At 36.8% G+C, this 19,073-nt stretch overlaps 1 protein-coding gene across 2 annotated transcripts in view; it reads right to left on the bottom strand.

Annotated features, from left to right (window-relative positions):
- The window catches only part of PRIM2 (DNA primase subunit 2), a 319,663-nt gene that overhangs the window by 227,994 nt on the left and 72,596 nt on the right, over window positions 1-19,073 (bottom strand). For both annotated transcript variants that reach the window (XM_025890617.2, XM_025890615.2), the window contains exons 6-7: window positions 11,834-11,935; window positions 9,215-9,352 (exon numbers count right to left, since the gene is read on the bottom strand). In XM_025890617.2, the coding sequence (XP_025746402.1) occupies window positions 9,215-9,352; window positions 11,834-11,935 (240 nt within the window). The remainder of the gene's footprint in view (window positions 1-9,214; window positions 9,353-11,833; window positions 11,936-19,073) is intronic.

The raw sequence follows: 19,073 nt of genomic DNA, 5'->3' as shown, positions 1-19,073 counted from the left end.
CAGAAAATGATTCTTTCCATTAGTTTCATGGCTTTCAACTATAATGTTTTGTTTCCTACAGATCAGTACCATGAGAGAACAAATGGGCTGGTGTCAGATACTAAATAAAGGTGTAGGTGAAGCATTAGCTGCAGCACTAACTGATTCATTGCAAACGCCTTAAATGGACATTAAAAAACCAGGAAGGAATATTAGAAAAGACACAGTAATCAATCTAAAACCCAAAAAAATCAACCAATTAGATACAAGACAAAAATTCTTATATGATTACAAATTAAGTAACCATTCAAGAAAATTAATTATATTTAACCACAATTTAAGAAACTAAACTGAACACAGCTTTTTAAGAGGATAAAAGATTTAAGAGGATTATAAGTTCTTTGTAAATAAAAATTACTTGATCAAGTGCTTATAAAGAACATTTTTCCAAAGCAACAAATACATGATGAGCCACAAATTTAACTAGTATTCTAAAAATGTGAAAAGGAAATCCTTTTCAAAAGAAAAATCTTTATTTTTCTCTGTGATTGCAAGAAAAAGCTGCTTATTTGCCTGCCATTATTTCCTTGGGAACTTATCAAAGTCCTTCTTTCTATCTCTAAATCTGAAGTGTCTAAATAATACTTTCTGAAAGTCTGTGTTTTTAATTTGTACCAGCACCTTCTAATGGTGAATCTCACAAAGAGACAGTGAAATTAGTCACACTATACCAGAAAAAAGAAAATTTACTTTCAGGAAATTCAGCTACAATTTAAGAAGCTGTCCCATTATAACAAACAAAGCATATTCCACTGCTTCATGACAGAGTGAAAGTGTATGGCAACTCGTGCTCAGCTGTAGGCCCTCCTTGGTTCTCCACTGACGAGCCACTCTCTCCTGTGTAATCTCTCAGAATCCCATGGCCTCACCTTCTCCTCCCCAGAAATCCAGACTTCTAAATCCAACTTTACAGTTGCCATCTCCAACTGGATGACTAATAAGCACCTTCCACTTGACCTGGTCAAAACAGAACTCTTGGTTTTATTTTATGTACTTCTCTCATGGGCCTCCCCATCTCGGTAAAAGGCATCACCCTCTCATCAGTTATTTAGGCCAAAAGTCTAGGCAGTATAACACAGTGATCCAGTATAGAGACTCCAAGGCCCGATCACACGGATGCAAATCCTGCCTCTGCTCCTCACCACCTGTGCAGAGATTTAGTCGTAAGCCTCCGAACAATGGCAGCACCACCTGATACAGTTACCATGAAGATTATCTATGTTAACTCATATAAAGCATTTAGAAATGCACCTGGCAAATATTAAATTCAGTTCCAGCTATCACCATTAATGATCACCTTGATTCCTCTTTTTCTCTCATACCCAGTCTGTCATGTCAGCCATACTTCAAAAACATAAAATGCATTGAAAAACATTAAAATCCACTGACTTCTCCCAGTTGTTATCACTGCAACCACCCATTTCAAGCCACCATCTAGACAACGTGATAAACTTCCCAACTAGTCTTCATGCTTCCAGTCTCTCTTACCCTTCAAAGTGCTTTTCAAGCAGCAGCCACAGTAATTTAGTTAAAACATAAATCAGATCATATCACTCCCTCATTCAAAACCATCCCATGGTTTTCTATTACATTAGGTTAAAAATCAAACTCTCCACCCTGGTTTATCCAAAGTCCTATATCTGGTCATCACAGGCCCATCTTGTACTACCCTCTGCTGGCTCACTACACTCCAGCCACACTGGCCTTTTTTCATTCTGCAAAAATGCCATGATTCTCTCCTGCCTGAAACACACTTTCCTCTGTATTTTGTTCAGCTGGCTCCTTCATGTTAGATATAATATTGTTATTATTTATTTCTTTGGTAATTGTCTACCTCCACTACAATAAAAGCTTTATTAAAAAAAAAACTCATCTATCTTAAGTACTGTGTCCCTAGTACCCAAAACAATATGTGGGTGAACAAAAAGTTATTTAAAAAAAAATAAACCATTAACTGAAAGAACTGCCCAAAGCTTCTAAAACTGTTATGTGAGGCAAAGAAATGTATCTTTCCCTCATTCTTTTCCCTAACTGGTTATCAATTTATTGCAACTCAGCTCCTAATTCAACCTTTTTGCCTGTTCTGTAGCTGGATCCTAATATAAATTTTAATATTTCCTCAGTTTTTAAAAATCTAAATCCCCAATAATCTAACTCTTTATAAAGATCCAGTTCTCATCAAAAGATTCTAAAAATTACAATTAGAAAACCTGAAATCCAGTTAGACCTCCAGCAATTACCAGCCAACATAACCCTGGACCAATGACTTGGCCTCTTGGAGCTACATTTTCCTCGTTGTGTAATGCAGACAGTAGTCCCTGTCTATCTCAGAGGTCTGTGGTGAGGGTCCAGTGAGGTAGTGAATAGTAAACTGTATACAAGTGGAAGCTATTATTATCTATCAGCTCAATAAAACTCTACAAGGCACTTGCTAGATGCTAAATAACAAATAACAAATTTTAATTAAGACAAGAGCCCCTACTTTCAAAGAGCTTTTAGCTGAGAGAAAAACACATAATGAGAATAATTTCATCATAGTTTGGTATTTTCTTCAAAAGAAAAAAAGTCATGAAAGTCCAACAGAAACTAAGAACCGGCTCCAGACTGAAGGAGACTAAAAAAACATATCTAAATAACACATGTGAGATAAGAGTGAACCCTTCCGAAATAAAGGGCATGATTGAGACAACAGTGAAACTTGAATGGGGTCTGAGGATTAGATGGTACTCATGTATTGATGCTAATTTGCTTATTTTCAAAGTTGAACTATGGTTATATAGGAGAACATCTTTGTTTATAAAAATTACAACCTAAAGTACTGGGGGTAATGAGACATCAGGTTGGGAACTTATTCTCAAAAGGCTGTGGCAAAAAGCTATTGTTTTACTTGCAACTTTTTTGTAAGTATGTATTTCAAAATTGTAAAACATTATTAATTTTTTAAAGTTACTTTGTTTTTGTTTTAAGTAGATGGAGCCCAATTCAGGACTTGAACTCACAACCCTGAGATCAAGACCTAATCTTGATCAAGAGTCAGATGCTTAACCAACTAAGCCACCGAGGTGCCCCTTTAAAGTTACTTTGGAGGGAGGGAAGAATGAGTGGGAGGGAAAAAAGAGAAAAGAATTCAAAGTTCATATGCTATATTTTTTTACCAACAGGGTACAAAACTTAAATGCAACTTGATGAAAAAACGAAAGCGTTACTAACTTAGGAACTTAAAGAGTTTGTCTTTAATCTCAGTATATTTAGACCTTCCATCTTCTGCACAAAACAAAAAAATTTATAAAGTTTGCCAAAAACTGCACATATCCTTCTTTACACATTAAATTATGAGAAAGATAAACTGAATAGCAAATATGCATGTGCTCATTTTTATTGGCAAGAAAAACTTTCTTTCAGAAGCACCCAAACAATTTCTCACATTTTTCAGCCACAATTACTATATCATATGCACAGATTAACAATTTGAAAAAGAGAAGGAAAAATACCAAAATCAGCACGGGGTGGTACCAATATGCCAGACACTTTCTGAAATGTATCATGATATTTTTGGTTTTTGTGGGACCTGGAAGGGCCACTATTAGCATTTAGTAAATGAGAGATAGGGATAACCAATGTCCTGAAAATTATACAGCTGACTCACACAAAGAAGTCCTATCCAAAATGTCAGCAGAGAAAATGGGTGAACAAAACCAGTAATAATATAACAAGGGGAATGGCCAACCAGTAGGCAAACATCAGTGTCTGCCACAGTAGTGAAAGACATTTTATAGTAGTGAAAGACACTATCTTCATCTGTAAATAGATTATGGTCCAAGTAAGTCACAAACAACTAAAGAAGCTATTTAAAAACATTAACTTTAGGACGCCTGGTTGGCTCAGTTGGTTAAGCGTCTGCTTTTGGCTCAGGTCATGATCCCAGGGTCCTGGGATGGAGCCCTGCACTGGGCTCCCTGCTCAGCGAGGAACCCGCTTCTCCCTCTGCCTGCCACTCCCCCTGCTAGTGTGTGCACACTCTCTCTCACCCTCTAATAAATAAAATCTTTAAAAAAATTAAAACATAAAAACATTACTGAGGATTTTTTTTAAGTGAAAAATATAGAATTAGGGAAGGAGGAAGAATACTAACAGTTAACACCTATTATACTAGGTGTTTTCATAAACTGCCTTATTAATAAAACCAGCTAATATTTTAGTCTTCCCAAATGCTGAAATAGTTGAATTATACAAGTTTAGGTAACCCTGGACAGCGAGTAATAAAAATTATTTAATTGAGAAAATATTATAATCTTTAACTCAAAAGAAAAGGTTGGCCCATGCTTCTACTGTAATCAGTATAGCCTAAAAAGAGCCACCTCACAACTTTAAAGTTCTCTTCTGCATCAAGTACCACAAAGTTTAAAAAACTAGACTCATTTTAAAAGGCAAGAGTACTGCAAAATGTATTTTTTATTCAAGTATAGTTAACATACATATTAGTTTCAGGTGTGCAATGTAATGATTCAACAATTCTATACTTTACTCGGTGCTCATCTTGACAAGTGTACTCTTAATCCCCATCACCTATTTCACCCATCCCCTGCCAACCTCCCCTCTAGTAACCATCAATTTGTTCTCTGTATTTAAGAGTATGGTTTTTTGTTTTTTCTTTTTTTCTTAAATTCCACATAAGTGAAATCATATGACATCTGTCTTTCTCTGACTTATTTCACTTAGCATTATACCCTCTAGATCCATCTATGTTGTTGCAAATGGCAAGATTTCATTCTTTATAGCTAAGTAGTATTCCTCTGTGTGTGTGTGTGCGTGCATGCACGCACACACATCTTCTTATCCATTCATCTGTTGATGGACACTTGGATTACTTCCATATTTTGGCTAATATAAATAATGCTGCAATTAACATAGGGGTGCATATATTTTTTTGAATTAGCACTTTCATATTCTTTGAGTAAATACCCAGTAGTGGAATTGCTGGGTCATATGGTAGTTCTATTTTTAATTTTTTGAGGAACCTCCATACTGTTTTCCACAGTGACTGCACCACCTTGAATTCCCACAAACAGGGCACAAGGGTTCCTTTTTCTCCACATCCTCGTCAACACTTTCTTCTTGTCTTTTTGATTTTTGCCATTCTGACATGTGTGAGGTGATATCTCATTGTCGTTTTGATTTGCAATCCCCTGATGATGAATGATGTTGGGCAACTTTTCATGTGTCTTTTGGCCATCTGTATGTCTTCTCTGGTAAAATGTCTATTCAGATCCTTTGTCCATTTTTTATCAGATTGTTTTTTTGGTGTTGAGTTGTAGTAAGTTCTTAATACCTTTGGACATTAACTCCTTACCATTTGCAAATATCTTTTCTCATTCAGTAGGCTTTTAGTTTTGTTGATGTTTCCTTTACTGTGGAAAAGCTTTTTATTTTGATGTAGTCCCAACAATTTAATTTTGCTTTTATTTCCCTTGCCAAAGGAAACATTATCTAGCAAAATGTTCCTATAGCTGATGTCCAAGAGACTAATAATGTCTATGTTTTCTTCCAGGATTGTTATGGCTTCAGGTCTCACATTTAGGTCCTTAATCCATTTTGAGTTATTATGGTGTAAGAAAGTGGTCCAGTTTCATTCTTTTGCATGTAGCTGTCCAGTTTTCCCAAGTTTTACTCACACATTTACAAATTATAATACTCCATTTGTTGAGAGACTTTTTCCCATTGTATATTCTTACCTCCTTTATCGTAGATTAATTGATCATCAAAGCATGAGTTTATTTCTGGACTCTATTCTGTTCCATTGATCTGTTTTACATTTCTATGCCAGGACCATACCTGTTTTGATTACTACAGCTTTACAGTCTATCTTGAAATCTGAGATTGTGATACTACCAGTTTTGTTCTTTTTCAAGAATGCTTTGTCTATTGGGGCTCTTTTGTGGTTCCATACAAAATTTAGGATTATTTGTTTCAGTTTCTGTGAAAAATGCTGTTGGTATTTTGATAGGGATTGCATTATATCTATAGATTGCTTTGGGCAGTATGGACATTTTAACAGTATTGATTCTCCCAATCCATGAACATGGAATATCTTTCCCTTTGTTAGTGTCATCTTCAATTTCTTTCATCATTATTTTACAGTTTTCAGAGTACAGGTCTTTCACTTCCTTGGTTAAGTTCTATTTGATTTGCATGTTTCTTCAAATACCTTTTTTGGTACCTGATTCAGAACTTCAAGGTTATGTGATGTGGCTCTTTTAAGCTATACTGATTATAGCCAGAAGTATGGGCCAAACTTTCCTTTGCAGTTAAAAAGGGTAGTATTTTCTGGTATAAAAATTTGTATTACTGACTAGGGTTACTGAAATATGTATGATTCAGCTATATCAGCATTTCGGTGTAATTAGAACTGTTTTCTTAATTTCTCTTTCTGCTACTTCATTGTTAGTGTATAGAAATGCAAGATTTTGGAGTGCCTGGGTGGCTCAGTCAGTTAAGCGTCTGCCTTCAGCTCAGGTCATGATCCCAGCATCCTAGGATCAAGCCCTGCATCAGGCTCCTTGCTCAGTGGGGAGTCTGCTTCTTCCTCCCTCCCTCCCCCCACTCATGCTTGCTCTCTCTCTCTCTCTCTCTCTCTCTGAAGCAAATAAAGTATTTTTTTAAGAAAAGAAATGCAAGATTTCTATATATTAATTGTGTAATCTGTGACCTTACTGAATTCATTTGTCAGTTCTAGTCATTTTTAGCGGTCTTTCAGATTTTCTATATACAGTATCATGTCATCTGAAGATAGTGAAAGTGATTTCTTCCTTACCAATTTGGATCTCTTTTATCTCTTTTCTCTTGTAGGACTATGTGGCTAGGACTTCCAGTAAACAAAGGCAGGAGAGTGGTCATCCTTGTCTCATTCCTGATCTTAGGGAAAAACCTCTCAGTTTTTCACCACAGAGTATGATGTACTGTGGGGTTTTCATATATGGCCTTTATTATGTTGAGGTATGTTCCCTCTAAACCTATTTTGTTGAGAGTTTTTATCATGAACATTGTTCTTTGTCAAATGCTTTTTCTACATCTATTGAAACGATCATAAGGCTTTTACCTTCTTGTTGATGAGATTTATCATACTGATCAATTTGTGAATATTGAACAACCCTTGCATGCCTGGAAGAAATCCCACTTGATCATGGTGAATGATTTTTTTAATTGTTGGATTTAGTTGGCTAATATTTTGTTGAAGAGTTTTACATCTATGTTCATCAGACACTGGCCTATAATTCTTTTCAATAGTATCTTTTGGTATTGGGGTAATGCTGACCTCAGAGAATGAATGTGGAAGCTTTCCCTCCCCCTCTATTTTTTGGAAGAGTTTGAGAAAAATATGCATTAACTCTTCTTTAAATATTTGGTAGAATTTGCCTTGAAGCCATCATCTCCTGGACTTTTGTTTTTGGAAGTTTTTTGATTACCAATTCAATTTCATTGCTAGTAATCAGTCTGCTCAAATTTTCTTTTTCTTCCTGATTCAGTTTTGTAAGTTTAAATATTTCTAGGAATTTATCCATTTCTTTTTGGTTGTCCAATTTGCTGGCATATAATTTTTCATAATATTCTTTTATAATCCTTTATATTTTGTGGTATCAGCTATTATTTCTCCTCTTTCATTTCCAATTTTGAGTCCTCTTTTTTTTTTTTTTTTGATGAGTCTGGCTAAAGGTTTATCAATTTTGTTGATCTTTCCAAAGAACCAACTCCTGATTTCATTGATCAAGTCTATTGTTTCTTTAGTCTCTAGTTATTTCTACTCTAATCTTTATTTCCTTCTTTTTATTGGCTTTGAGCTTTGTTTGTTCTTCTTTTTCCAGTTCCTTTAGGTGTAAGCTTAGGTCGTTTATTTGTGATTCTCCTTGCTTCTTAAGGTAGGCCTATATTGCTATTATCCTCCCTCTTAGAACTGCTTTTGCTGCATCTCCAAAATCTTGGCATTGTATTTTCATTTGTTTCCATGTATCTTTTGATTTCCTCTTTGACTTCTTGGTTGGCTCATTCATTATTTAGCAGCATGTTATTTAAACCCCATGTATTTGTGTTCTTTCCAAAGTTTTCTTGTGACGAATTTCTAGTTTCATACTGTTGTGGTCGCCAAAAGTGCATGATATGATTTCAATCTTTTGGAATCTGTTGAAACCTGTTTTGTGGCCTAAAATGTGACCTATTCTGAAGAATGTCCCATGTGCACTTGAAAAGACTGTGTATTCTGCTGTTTAGGGATGGAATGTTCTGAATATACCTGTTAGATCCATCTGGTTCAATGTGTCAATCAAAGCCACCGTTTCGTTGTTGATTTTCTGTCTGGATGACCAACTCATTGATGTTAAGTGGGGTGTTCAAGTCCCCTACCAAAACATGTATTTTTAAGATGTCACTAAAGTGTAACACTTCCAACAAATCCAGTGAAAAGCACTGATCATGTTTTTGTTTTTTAAAAGACTTTATTTATTTGACAGAGAGCGAGCGAGCACACACACAAGCATGGGAAGAGCCAGGAAGTGGGAGAAGTAGACTCCCCACTGAGCAAGGAGCCCGATGTGGGACTCAATCCCAGGACCCTGGGATCGTGACCTGAGCTGAAGGCAGACACTTAACCAACCGAGCCACCCAGGCATCCCTGTTCATGTTATTTATTCAAACAGCTACCACCACTTTCACTTAGCAGTAGGTTGTTTATTATAGCACTAGCATATCACCATTTTTACTACTTAAAATAAAGGCTTTCTTCTACATCGCCCTCTACTGATACAAAATACCAATTTAGAACAGAAACCTAGGGGTCATATACACCATAGGCAACAGTAATTGTGAAGAGATTTATATGAAATCCACCTCCAAGGAAAAAAGGCACAACCTTGAAGACATGACCCACAGAAGCCTCTCACAAAATTAATCAGCTCACTATTAGTATTACTATAAGAAAGATAAATAAGAAAACTAACCATGGGCAGTAACAAATAAAAACCTGGTGGTTCTAGAATTACCAGTTCAACATCATAAGCAATTCAAATATCGTTATAAACACTAAAGTATTTCTTAAGAAGTATAGAACAAAACTACCAAGAGTATATGATTGAAAATGTGACTACGCGGAAATAAAGTAAATACAGAAATAAAGTGAAATACTTACTGCTAAAGCCTTGGACAGTTTCGCTCTGAATTCATTCAGGACAATTGCCACAATGTCTTTAAGCGGTACATAAGCGAAGCCACCTTCCAAATAGACTTTCCTTCCTCGGAACAAATCCAGAGCATCAGCAAAAGGGATCTGAATTCATAGTGAAACAGGGAAAATAAGTCAGTACCTGTCATGAAATCCTCCTAAATCATCATACGTACTAAGTCTAAACAAGAAATTAATTTGTCCCAGATCAAAAACAAACAAAAAACAATTTATAATCCTTAAAACTAAATAACAAACATTAGGACGAAATGACAGTCCAAAAAATGTGCTCATTTCAGAGTAGATGCTTTGAAAAATAATAATAAGCCAAGTTAGAATACGCTATTTTTATTAACTCACACATTTACAAATTATAATCTTCAGTATTTTAAACTCTCAACTCAAGCCCTCTAAGCACGTTGCATTCCCCTCATATGATATATTCCACAATTTTATTCTGCATCAATTATGGGTATACAATATGTTCAGTGGTGAAAATTACTAATAATTCTAAATTTCTTCACCTGTTTCCATTCTTTCACTAGAAAAATACATTGGAAAAGCTAATCTCAACACCAAGAAATGAAATAACTATTCAGTTCTGCTACTGAAGTACTAACCAGTAAATATCATTTAAAAAACATAATACTCCACTTGCATTTTTTAAAATCCTGAGAACTATCCTAAAATTTTATAAGAGAATATGGTACGAGTAAACTGAAAATCAACCTCACTCTTTTTCTTTTTTAAAATGTGGTAAAAATTAGGTGATAGAAATGATCCCCAAATTGCCTAGTCACCCAAGTTTTAGAGAGGAGTTAAATCTATATGCCTAAGAGGTGCCTGGGTGGCTCAGCTGGTTAAGTGTCCAGCTCTTGGTTTTGGCTCAGGTCATGATGTCATGGGTCATGGGATCAAGCTGAGTCGGGGTCTGCGCTCAGTGGGGAGTACACTTGAAGATTCTCTCCCTCTGCCCCCTCCCCCCACTTATGCATGCTCTCTCTCAAATAAATAAATTTTTTTTAAATAAGTAAACTTTATTTATTTATTTTTAAAGATTTTATTTGATTATTTGACAGAGAGAGAGACAGCGAAAGAGGGAACACAAGCAAGGGGAGTGGGAGAGGGAGAGGCAGGCTTCCCGCTGAGCAGACAACCTGATGCAGGGCTGGATTCCAGGACCCTGGGATCATGACCTGAGCTGAAGGCAGACGCTTAATGACTGAGCTACCCAGGCACCCCTCAAATAAATAAATCTTAAAAAAAAAAAAAAACAAATATATGCCTAAGATTCTTCTACATAACCAGTAATACCACCCAATAAACAGATCATGTTTTTTTAAACACATTTCTATGACTACAACACAGTCCTAAAGTTCATCACTTAGTTGAGAAAACAAGACAGACACACGTGGAAAGTCAAACAGCTCTGCAGGGTGGTATGTGTATGACACGGCACCAAACAACAGTTACACAGAACATATTAGGGGAGGAGGTTAGAGGGTTGATTTCTATGATCCAGGCAAGAGACAGGGATAGTTTGGAAACATGAGTTCTAGTTCAAACTCTGTGACTGACCAGACTTATGATTTCTATATATTTAATGAATGCTTCTAAATTTAAGCAGGGAAGGGGAGAGAGATGGTATAAATGACCCTTAGGGGTTCTTTAGCTCTACTATTCCATGATTCTAGCTTATTAAGGTGGTCACAGTAGAAATAAAAATGTCCAAGCAGAAGCAAAAAATGATGTGAAGACAGAGTAATGGGAAATGTGTGGCGTGGGAAGAATAAATATTGATTCCCATACTCTAAGTTTGGAAAGCTGACTGAATGATGGCCTAAATGGTAGAAACAGGGAAGTCAAAATAGTGGAAGCAGGATTTTAAACTACTGGCACTCACCGACAATAACCAGTACATCCTTTTCAAAGACAATTGTAGTGTTGCAGCTATCAAATTTTAAAATTAATTTCAGCTCCACCCCTTCCCCTTCTGGAATTATTCAGTCCCAAAGCTGTTCAATGGGTTCAAGCAGAGCAGATATCTATGCTGAGGAAAAGAGGGCAGCAGAGACGGCCCACTTTAAGATGCCAGAACCTGAGTAGGTTAAAGAAGGTTTTGCCAGCGGAGAGCAAATAGGCAGAAAGTGCCAGAGCCCAAATGGAATAATAAAGAGTCTAGGTGGGGAAAACAGTCCAAGCATGGCATCAGAGCCCAAGAGTGATGCAAAAGCTATCACGCAAAGCAGTGATCCAGAACAAGGTGAAGAGAGTATCCCTGCAGGGGCAGCTCAGCATGGAGTGGAGAGGCCTAAGTATTGCAAGGAGAGTATTCCTTTAAGAGAATGGCCTGCTTTGGCGGGGTCAGAGTCCAAACAAGGTTAGAAGGGTGTGTAGGCTCTGTAGGACAGACAGCCCAGCGCAGAATGTTGGCACACCCTCAGTGGGGTGAAGATGAATTCTGCACAGGAGAGGTAGAAGCTGTAGTGACCAGAGGCTATATGACTGGGTTAATTAAATATGTATATAAAGCTCAATGGGATATATTTAACAAAACTTAGGGTGTATTTTAAAAAGTTTACATACCTTATAAACTGACTCCAACTCCAATTCCATCTTAGACCCACTCAAACTGGGTGATGAAGCAAGAATCTCTGGTTCTCGGACACTCTTCTCTTCATCACTTATCTAAAAGGAAATATATTTTATACTGTTTAAAAAATTAAAGTTCTTAGGGGTGCCTGGGTGGCTCAGTCCTTAAGTGTCTGCCTTCGGCTCAGGTCATGAGCCCAGGTCCTGGGATCGAGGCCCACATTGGGCTCCCAGCCTGCTTCTCCCTCTCCCACTCCCCCACTTGTGTTCCCTCTCTCACTGTGTCTGTGTCAAATAAATAAATGAAATCTTTAAAAAAAAGAAAGAAAGAAAGAAAGCCAAAATATGAAAGAAAATTTAAATTCAATATACTTTCAAATTTATACTCCGCCAATTTCTGAGGGCATATACCAAAAGAACAATAAACAAAAAAAATAAAAAGTATTACAATAGGAAAGAAATTACAATAAAAACTCAGGTTTAAACATAGATTAAAAATAGTCTATGGGAGCATAACAGTCTGATTGGGAGCATAATCCCAATTCAAGGGTTATGCTAACTTATTAAAATATGTATTTGCAGTTAAAAGTGGTTTAACTATTTCTCAATTTTCTAGCCAAACAAAACAACTTCAAATTTAAAACACCAGCTTTTCTAGGAACAACTGTAGATCTACTACCTCAGACTGATTATGTCTTTGAAAATAAAAAGACTGACCTGACTAAAAATTTCAAAATTCTACAGAGAAAAATAAAAGATCTGTAAATGAAGATAAAATATAAACCAAACACTGAGAGGAATATTTATATCATTTAACATCCAGGTTACTCTCAATAAACCCCTAGGTAGTAGGAGGACATAAGTACTAGTAACCTAAAAGCAAAACACAGACGATAATCACATAAGTGACAACAATAAAAGTAAATTAAAATTCCACTCTTTTATAATTGTCAAGATGATCAGCCTTTATAGCTTTCCTGATCACTTTTACAGTAATCTATGTTGGTTAGGAATGGCTAGGTTATGGTTCAGTAACAAAGAACTTAAAAATCTTAGTGGCTTAACAAAAAATGGTATTTCCTGCTTTTCTGCATGTTCATGAGGGGTGGCGGGGAGCAGTAATGCTTCACTACCAGTGGTTCCCACTAAACAACCAGATGGCTTAGGGAGATTCCAATCTCCTGCATGATAGGCAGAAGGAAAATGAATGGCAAACTGGTTCTTCCTAAGAGTTATGCAGGTCAATTCCACCCACACTTCATTGACAAAAGCATATCACATAAGCATGCTATCTTCAGAGGAGCAGGGAAGTATAATTCTACTACTTGCCCAGAAAGAAGAGAACCCAAATTTATCAGTGAACAGTATCAATGATTACTGCAATCCATTCTTCTAGTCACCAATTTACAGATCACTCAACTTATGCTACAAAATACATTCACTCCTATCACAAGTGAAACAATCTAAAAAGTTCTATACAGTAATGGCATTAATCTCAGAGTTCAACATACATGGGTGATACTTGGTAGTCCCTATATTAGTAGAGGATAAAGCTTCTCTTGTTAAAGACCAAGTATCTATGCTCTCCACTTACACACACACACAACACCCTCCCCACACATACTGAATAAAAAGTGCTAGAAACGGGCAGAATAACCACGGTAAACATTCCTATTTAGAAAGGGGAAGATGGGAAACCTGGGTGGCTCAGTCAGTTAAGCGTCCCATCATTGATTCTGGCTCAGATCATGATCTCAGGGTCCTGAGATTGAGCCCCACATCAGGTTCTGTGCTGAGCATGGAGCCTGCTTAAGATTCTCTCTCTCCCTCTCTCCCTCTCCCGCTGCCCCTGCCCCTCGCAAGCATACACTCTCTCTAGAAAAAGAAAAGGGGGGGTGAAGAATGGGGAGGGGAGTAAATTAAAGTAATAATGCAGTATTAGTTTATACCTATTAAAATGCAAAAATTTCAAACACTTAGAGAACACAGTGTATGCAGGGCAATTTGACAATACATATCAAAAAACCTTAAAACCAGCAGACCCTAACAATTTCAATTCCAGCATTAGCCTGAAGTAAATAACGGGAGAAATACACATACAGGAACAATTTCTTTTCATCACAATGTTATTTACAATAAGGAAAAAAAAAAACCAATGTCCAAAAACAGGTACATGGGTAAATAAACTTCAGTAGAACTTTATGTTTCAGTAAAGCAAGGTATTATTCAGATCACCGTCTCACAAAAATCAAAGAAATAACAATGAAAAAAAATTTTAAAGCATCTTCTTTAGGGGAACCTGGGTGGCTCAGTCGGTTAAGCATCTGCCTTCGGCTCAGGTCATGATCCCAGGGTCCTGGGATGGAGCCCCACAACGAGCTCTCTGATCAATAGAGAGCCTGCTTCTCCCTCTCCCGTTGCCCCTCCCCCTGCTCGTGCTCGCTCTCAATCTTTCTCTCAAATAAAACCTTTTAATAAGTAAATAAATAAAAGCATCTTCTTTAAAGCACAGATTAATATATAAACTCAGACTCAAATGAAAGTGGAGTATCTAACAAGAGATCCTCCTGCTCAAATGCCATCAGTGAAATCCCAAGCCTTGAACTTGTTTTAAGGTGGTCCCTGAATCAAATATCCCAGACACTTGGCAGAAGCAAACTCAAATCCTCTATGAAGAAAAGCACACTGCAGTATGCCTCAAAGGATTCCTGCAAACTCATCTTCAAATACAATGTCAAACATACTGTATTTTATAACAAGGCTCACAATAAAACATCACTTCATAAGTAACAACGAGAATACGACTCTAAGTATATAGACAATAACTACATTAATATGTGTAGAGAAATAAAAGACAAATGTGATGATAGCTGGGGCTCCTGGGAAGCTCAGTTGGTTGAGCGACTGCCTTCTGCTCGGGTCATAATTTGGGGTCTTGGGATCAAGCCCCACAATCAGGCTCCCTGCTCAGCGGGGAGTCTGCTTTTCTCTCTCTCACTCTCTCTCTCTCTCTCTCTCTCCCCCTCTGCCCCTTCCCCCTGCTCGTTCTCTCTCTCTCAAATAAGATCTTTAAAAAAAAATGTGATGATAGTTGTATGAATGGGAAACTATAAAAAGTAATTTGTGAAAGAGAGAGAGATTCCAGAAACAGACAAAAAATTCAAGAACAGAAATTAAAAACTCAGTAGAATCATCAAGAAACACCTTATGTTGCAGTAACTGTGGACTAGGTGATTTAGACCAATCCATCTGCATCAAAGTTCTCAAGGGTTACTTAGGAACTCTAAGACTTACAGGACATCCCTGTCACTGAAAGCCTACTTTTATATTTACTAATTCTGGGAAAGTAGCTTCATGGAGACCCTGCCAAAAGTGGTAACTATGCCCTACTCTCTAGGACACTGAAGGACTTAGGTGGGTGTCAACCAGAAGTTTATCAGCCTTCATATGGATCTGCAGCTCAGTATCTAATTATCTAGTGGACGAGGGACCTCAGATTTTGGATTTACATTAAAATTATCCTGAACTGGCACTTCCTACAGGCCATGAAAGGAACAAATGAAAACCTTTCGGGAGAAAGGGTTATAATCCTCCTACATCTCAATATAGTACTCCAAATAACTGCCCAAATACAATCTCCAGCACACAAAAATAGCAAAGCACACAAGGAAATAAGACCCCATGAATGAGAACCAGATAGGTAAGACCAAAAAAAAAAGGTAAGAACTGAAAAATAAAATTGTCATTATTCACAGATTATATGATTAGTATCCTTAGAAACTCCAGAAAAATCCACAAATAATTAGACCTATTGACCTAATTAAATAAGATTTCTAGATACAAGGTCAAATTCAGAAAAACCATTTGGTATTTCTCAATGTCAGCAGTCAAGTTCAATAATGGAATTTTTTTTAAGGCTCCCATTCACAACAAGATTAAAACTATCAAGTACCTAAAAATAAATCTAACAAAAGATGTGCAAGGCCTCCACAAAGAAACTATAAAACCTTACTGAGGGAAACTGTAGAAAACTAAAGTAACAGAGAGATATGCCACAAACATGTGCCAAAAGACCAAATACTGCCAAGGTACCAATTCTCCTCAAATTGACCTATAGATTCAATACACTCTCAAAATCAGAATAACTTCTGCATCTCTGTGTGTGCAGACATTTACAAGTTAATTCAAAAATGTATATGGACATGGAAAGGACCAAAAATAGCCAAGACAGAAGAAAAATTTTTAGAGGTGCCCCTGGGTGGCTCAGTCGGCTGTGTCCAACTCTTGATCTCAGCTCAGGTCTTGAGCTCAGGGTCATGAGTTCAAGTCCCACGTTGAGCTCCATGCTAGGTGTGGAGCTTACTTTAAAAAAAAATCACAATAATATATTAGAAAAAAAGATAACCCAATAGAAAAATAAGCAAAAAACATGAACAGTCACTTTACAAATAAGAAAATTTTAAAGGTGAATAAATATATGAAAAGATGCTCAACCTCCTTAGTCATCAGGTAAGTGCAACCTAAAACTATAGTGGGAAAACTCTGTAACGTAACACTACACAACCATTAGAATGCTAACATATAAGAAATAGGGGAAAAAATGTTGGTGAAGGTGTGGAAGAATTGGAACTCTCATATATTGTTGGTAGAAATACAAATGGTCCAGCCACTTTGGGAAAATTTCCAGCACTTTCTTATCAAACTAAGGATATCTGCCCCTGTAACTCAAAAATCCCACTCCTAGGTATTTACTCCAAGAAAAATGAAAATACATGACCACAAAAAAGACTTATTTGGTCCCATTTATATAAAGTTCTAGAACAGGCCAAAACTTCATGTGGTAGAAAAAGATTTGAATAGTGGTTGCCTTTTGGAGAGCAGGAACAGGGATTTTCTGGAGCATGAGGAAACTCTCAGGGTTGATAGTAAGGTTCTGTATCTTGGTAAGTTTGAGTTGCACACATTTATGCATTTGTCAGAACTCATGAATGGTATACTTAAGAGTTGTGCATTTCATTGTATGTAAGCATTACCTTAAATAAAAAGAGAACTGTTAACAAACATTGAACTCTAGCTTGCTTTCTTGGCGATAACACTCTTGCAAACATAGTGAACATTCCTAAAACCAGCTGGACCTTCTGCAAGAAGTGTGGTAAGCACCAACCCCAAAAAGTTACATAGCAAAGATTCTTTTTATGCCCAGGGAAAGCAGGGTTATTATAGGAAGCAGGGTGGCTAGGGTGGGCAGACTAAGCTGACTCTCCGGGAAAAAACTACAAAGATTGTGCTGAGGCTTGAATGTGTTGAGCCTAACCGCATATCTAAGAGAATGCCATTAAAAGATGCAAGCATTCTGAACTGGGAGGAGATAAGAAGAGAAAGGGCCAAGTGATCCAGTTCTAAGCTTCATTCTTTGTTATATTATGAAGACAATAAAAGTTTGAGGTTATATTCAAACAAACAAACAAGCACTGAACTCTAGTTAAGGACATGCAGGCTGTAGTTATCTGGTGGGAACTGTACCGATTTCTGTAACTCTGAAAGAGACTTACTCTGAAACGGATAGATACAGGAATGAAAAGTAAGTGATAAGGATAGTAAAATGCAAATTATAGAATCTAGATAGTGAGTACATACAGATATTTACTGTCAAGATTCTTTCAACTTTTCTGTATGTTTGAAATTTTTCACATTACAATTTTGGGGGCAAAATAACATAATGAAGTTACTATTATACACTCACCAGAACTAAAATTAAGTTGAACAACAGAGATGAAAGTGTAGAGCAATGGGACTCTCATCACCTACTGACAGGAGTACAAATTTATACAAACATTTTAGAAAATCTGGCATTACCTCATAAGTTGAAGGTAAACATATCCCATAACCTGGCAATTTTTCTCCTTAAGTATATACACTAGAGCAGAGATAAACAAACTATTCTGAGAAAAAGCCCAACAGTTAAAATTTTAGGCTTTGCAAGCCATAAGGTCTCTTTCACAAGCACAGAGTTTGTCATTATGGCAAGAAAAGAGCCATCTGTAAACAAATGGATACAGCTGTGTTAAAATAACACTGTATTTATGGACTCTGAAGCTTACATTTCTTATAAGAATTTTCCTTTGATAAGAAATGTTATTAATTTTTTTCTACTTAAAAATGTAAAAATCAATCTTCACTCACAGGTTAAGCAAAAACAGAGAGCAGAGAGAATCTGGCCCATGGGCCAAATTTTGCTGAGCCCTACCCTAGAGCAATGGATTTCAAGAGGTACAATTATAATCACCTAGAAGGTCTGTTAAGATACATATGGCTGCACCCCACTCCTAGAGCTTCTGATTCATAATCTCTGGGGCAGGTCTCAAAAATTACATCTCTAAGAAGTTCCCCAGTGATGGGGATATTCCAGTTCTCAGACCACTGCCCTAGAGAAGCATACAAAGAAACATGAACAAGTATTATTCATATAATCATAAAGCAACATTATTCATAACAGCCAAAACTGAAAACCCAAAAATGCATCAAAGGCAGAATAAATACAGTGTATCTGTAGTACAGACTATGGCATAGCAACAAAAATAAACAACTTCACATGATATGCATTAAGTCTTAAAAACATATTAAGCAAAGGGGCGCCTGGGTGGCTCAGTCGTTAAGCGTCTGCCTTCGGCTCAGGTCATGATCCCAGGGTCCTAGGATCAAGCCCCGCATCGGGCTACCTGCTCCGCGGGAAGCCTGCTTCTCCCTCTCCCACTCCCCCTGCTTGCATTCCCTCTCTCACTGTGTCTCCTCTGTCAAATAAATAAAATCTTTAAAAAAAAAAAAACATATTAAGCAAAATAATAGATACAAGATAAAACATACCTCATTGTTACATTTATATAAAGTTTTGTCTTAATAAGGAAAATTATACTGTTTAGGAACGAATAGTCAGGTGGTCAACTCAAAGGAAAAAAGGTAAGAAAATGATAACCATAAAGTCAGACTTCAGTGGTTTCTTCTAGGAAAGAGAAGACAATTGGTTGAGAAAGAGCACAAGGAAAAGTTTGAAGAGTAATAGCAATGCTTTATTCCTGGATGACAGACTTAATAATCCACTAAAGTGTATGTTTTTGTTGGATATATTTTCTGGATATGTGTTATACTTCTTATTTTTTTAAAAAGTGAAATGTGGGCGCCTGGGTAGCTCACTCATAGTTAAGCATCTGCCTTCGGCTCAGGTCATGATCCCAGG

Source organism: Callorhinus ursinus, unplaced genomic scaffold, assembly GCF_003265705.2.
Source record: "Callorhinus ursinus isolate GAN/ISIS: 27379988/994484 unplaced genomic scaffold, GSC_fseal_2.0 scaffold22, whole genome shotgun sequence".
NCBI lineage: Eukaryota > Metazoa > Chordata > Mammalia > Carnivora > Otariidae > Callorhinus > Callorhinus ursinus.
The sequence above is the reverse complement of the archived record's forward strand: the minus strand, read 5'-3'. Positions and strand labels throughout refer to the sequence as shown.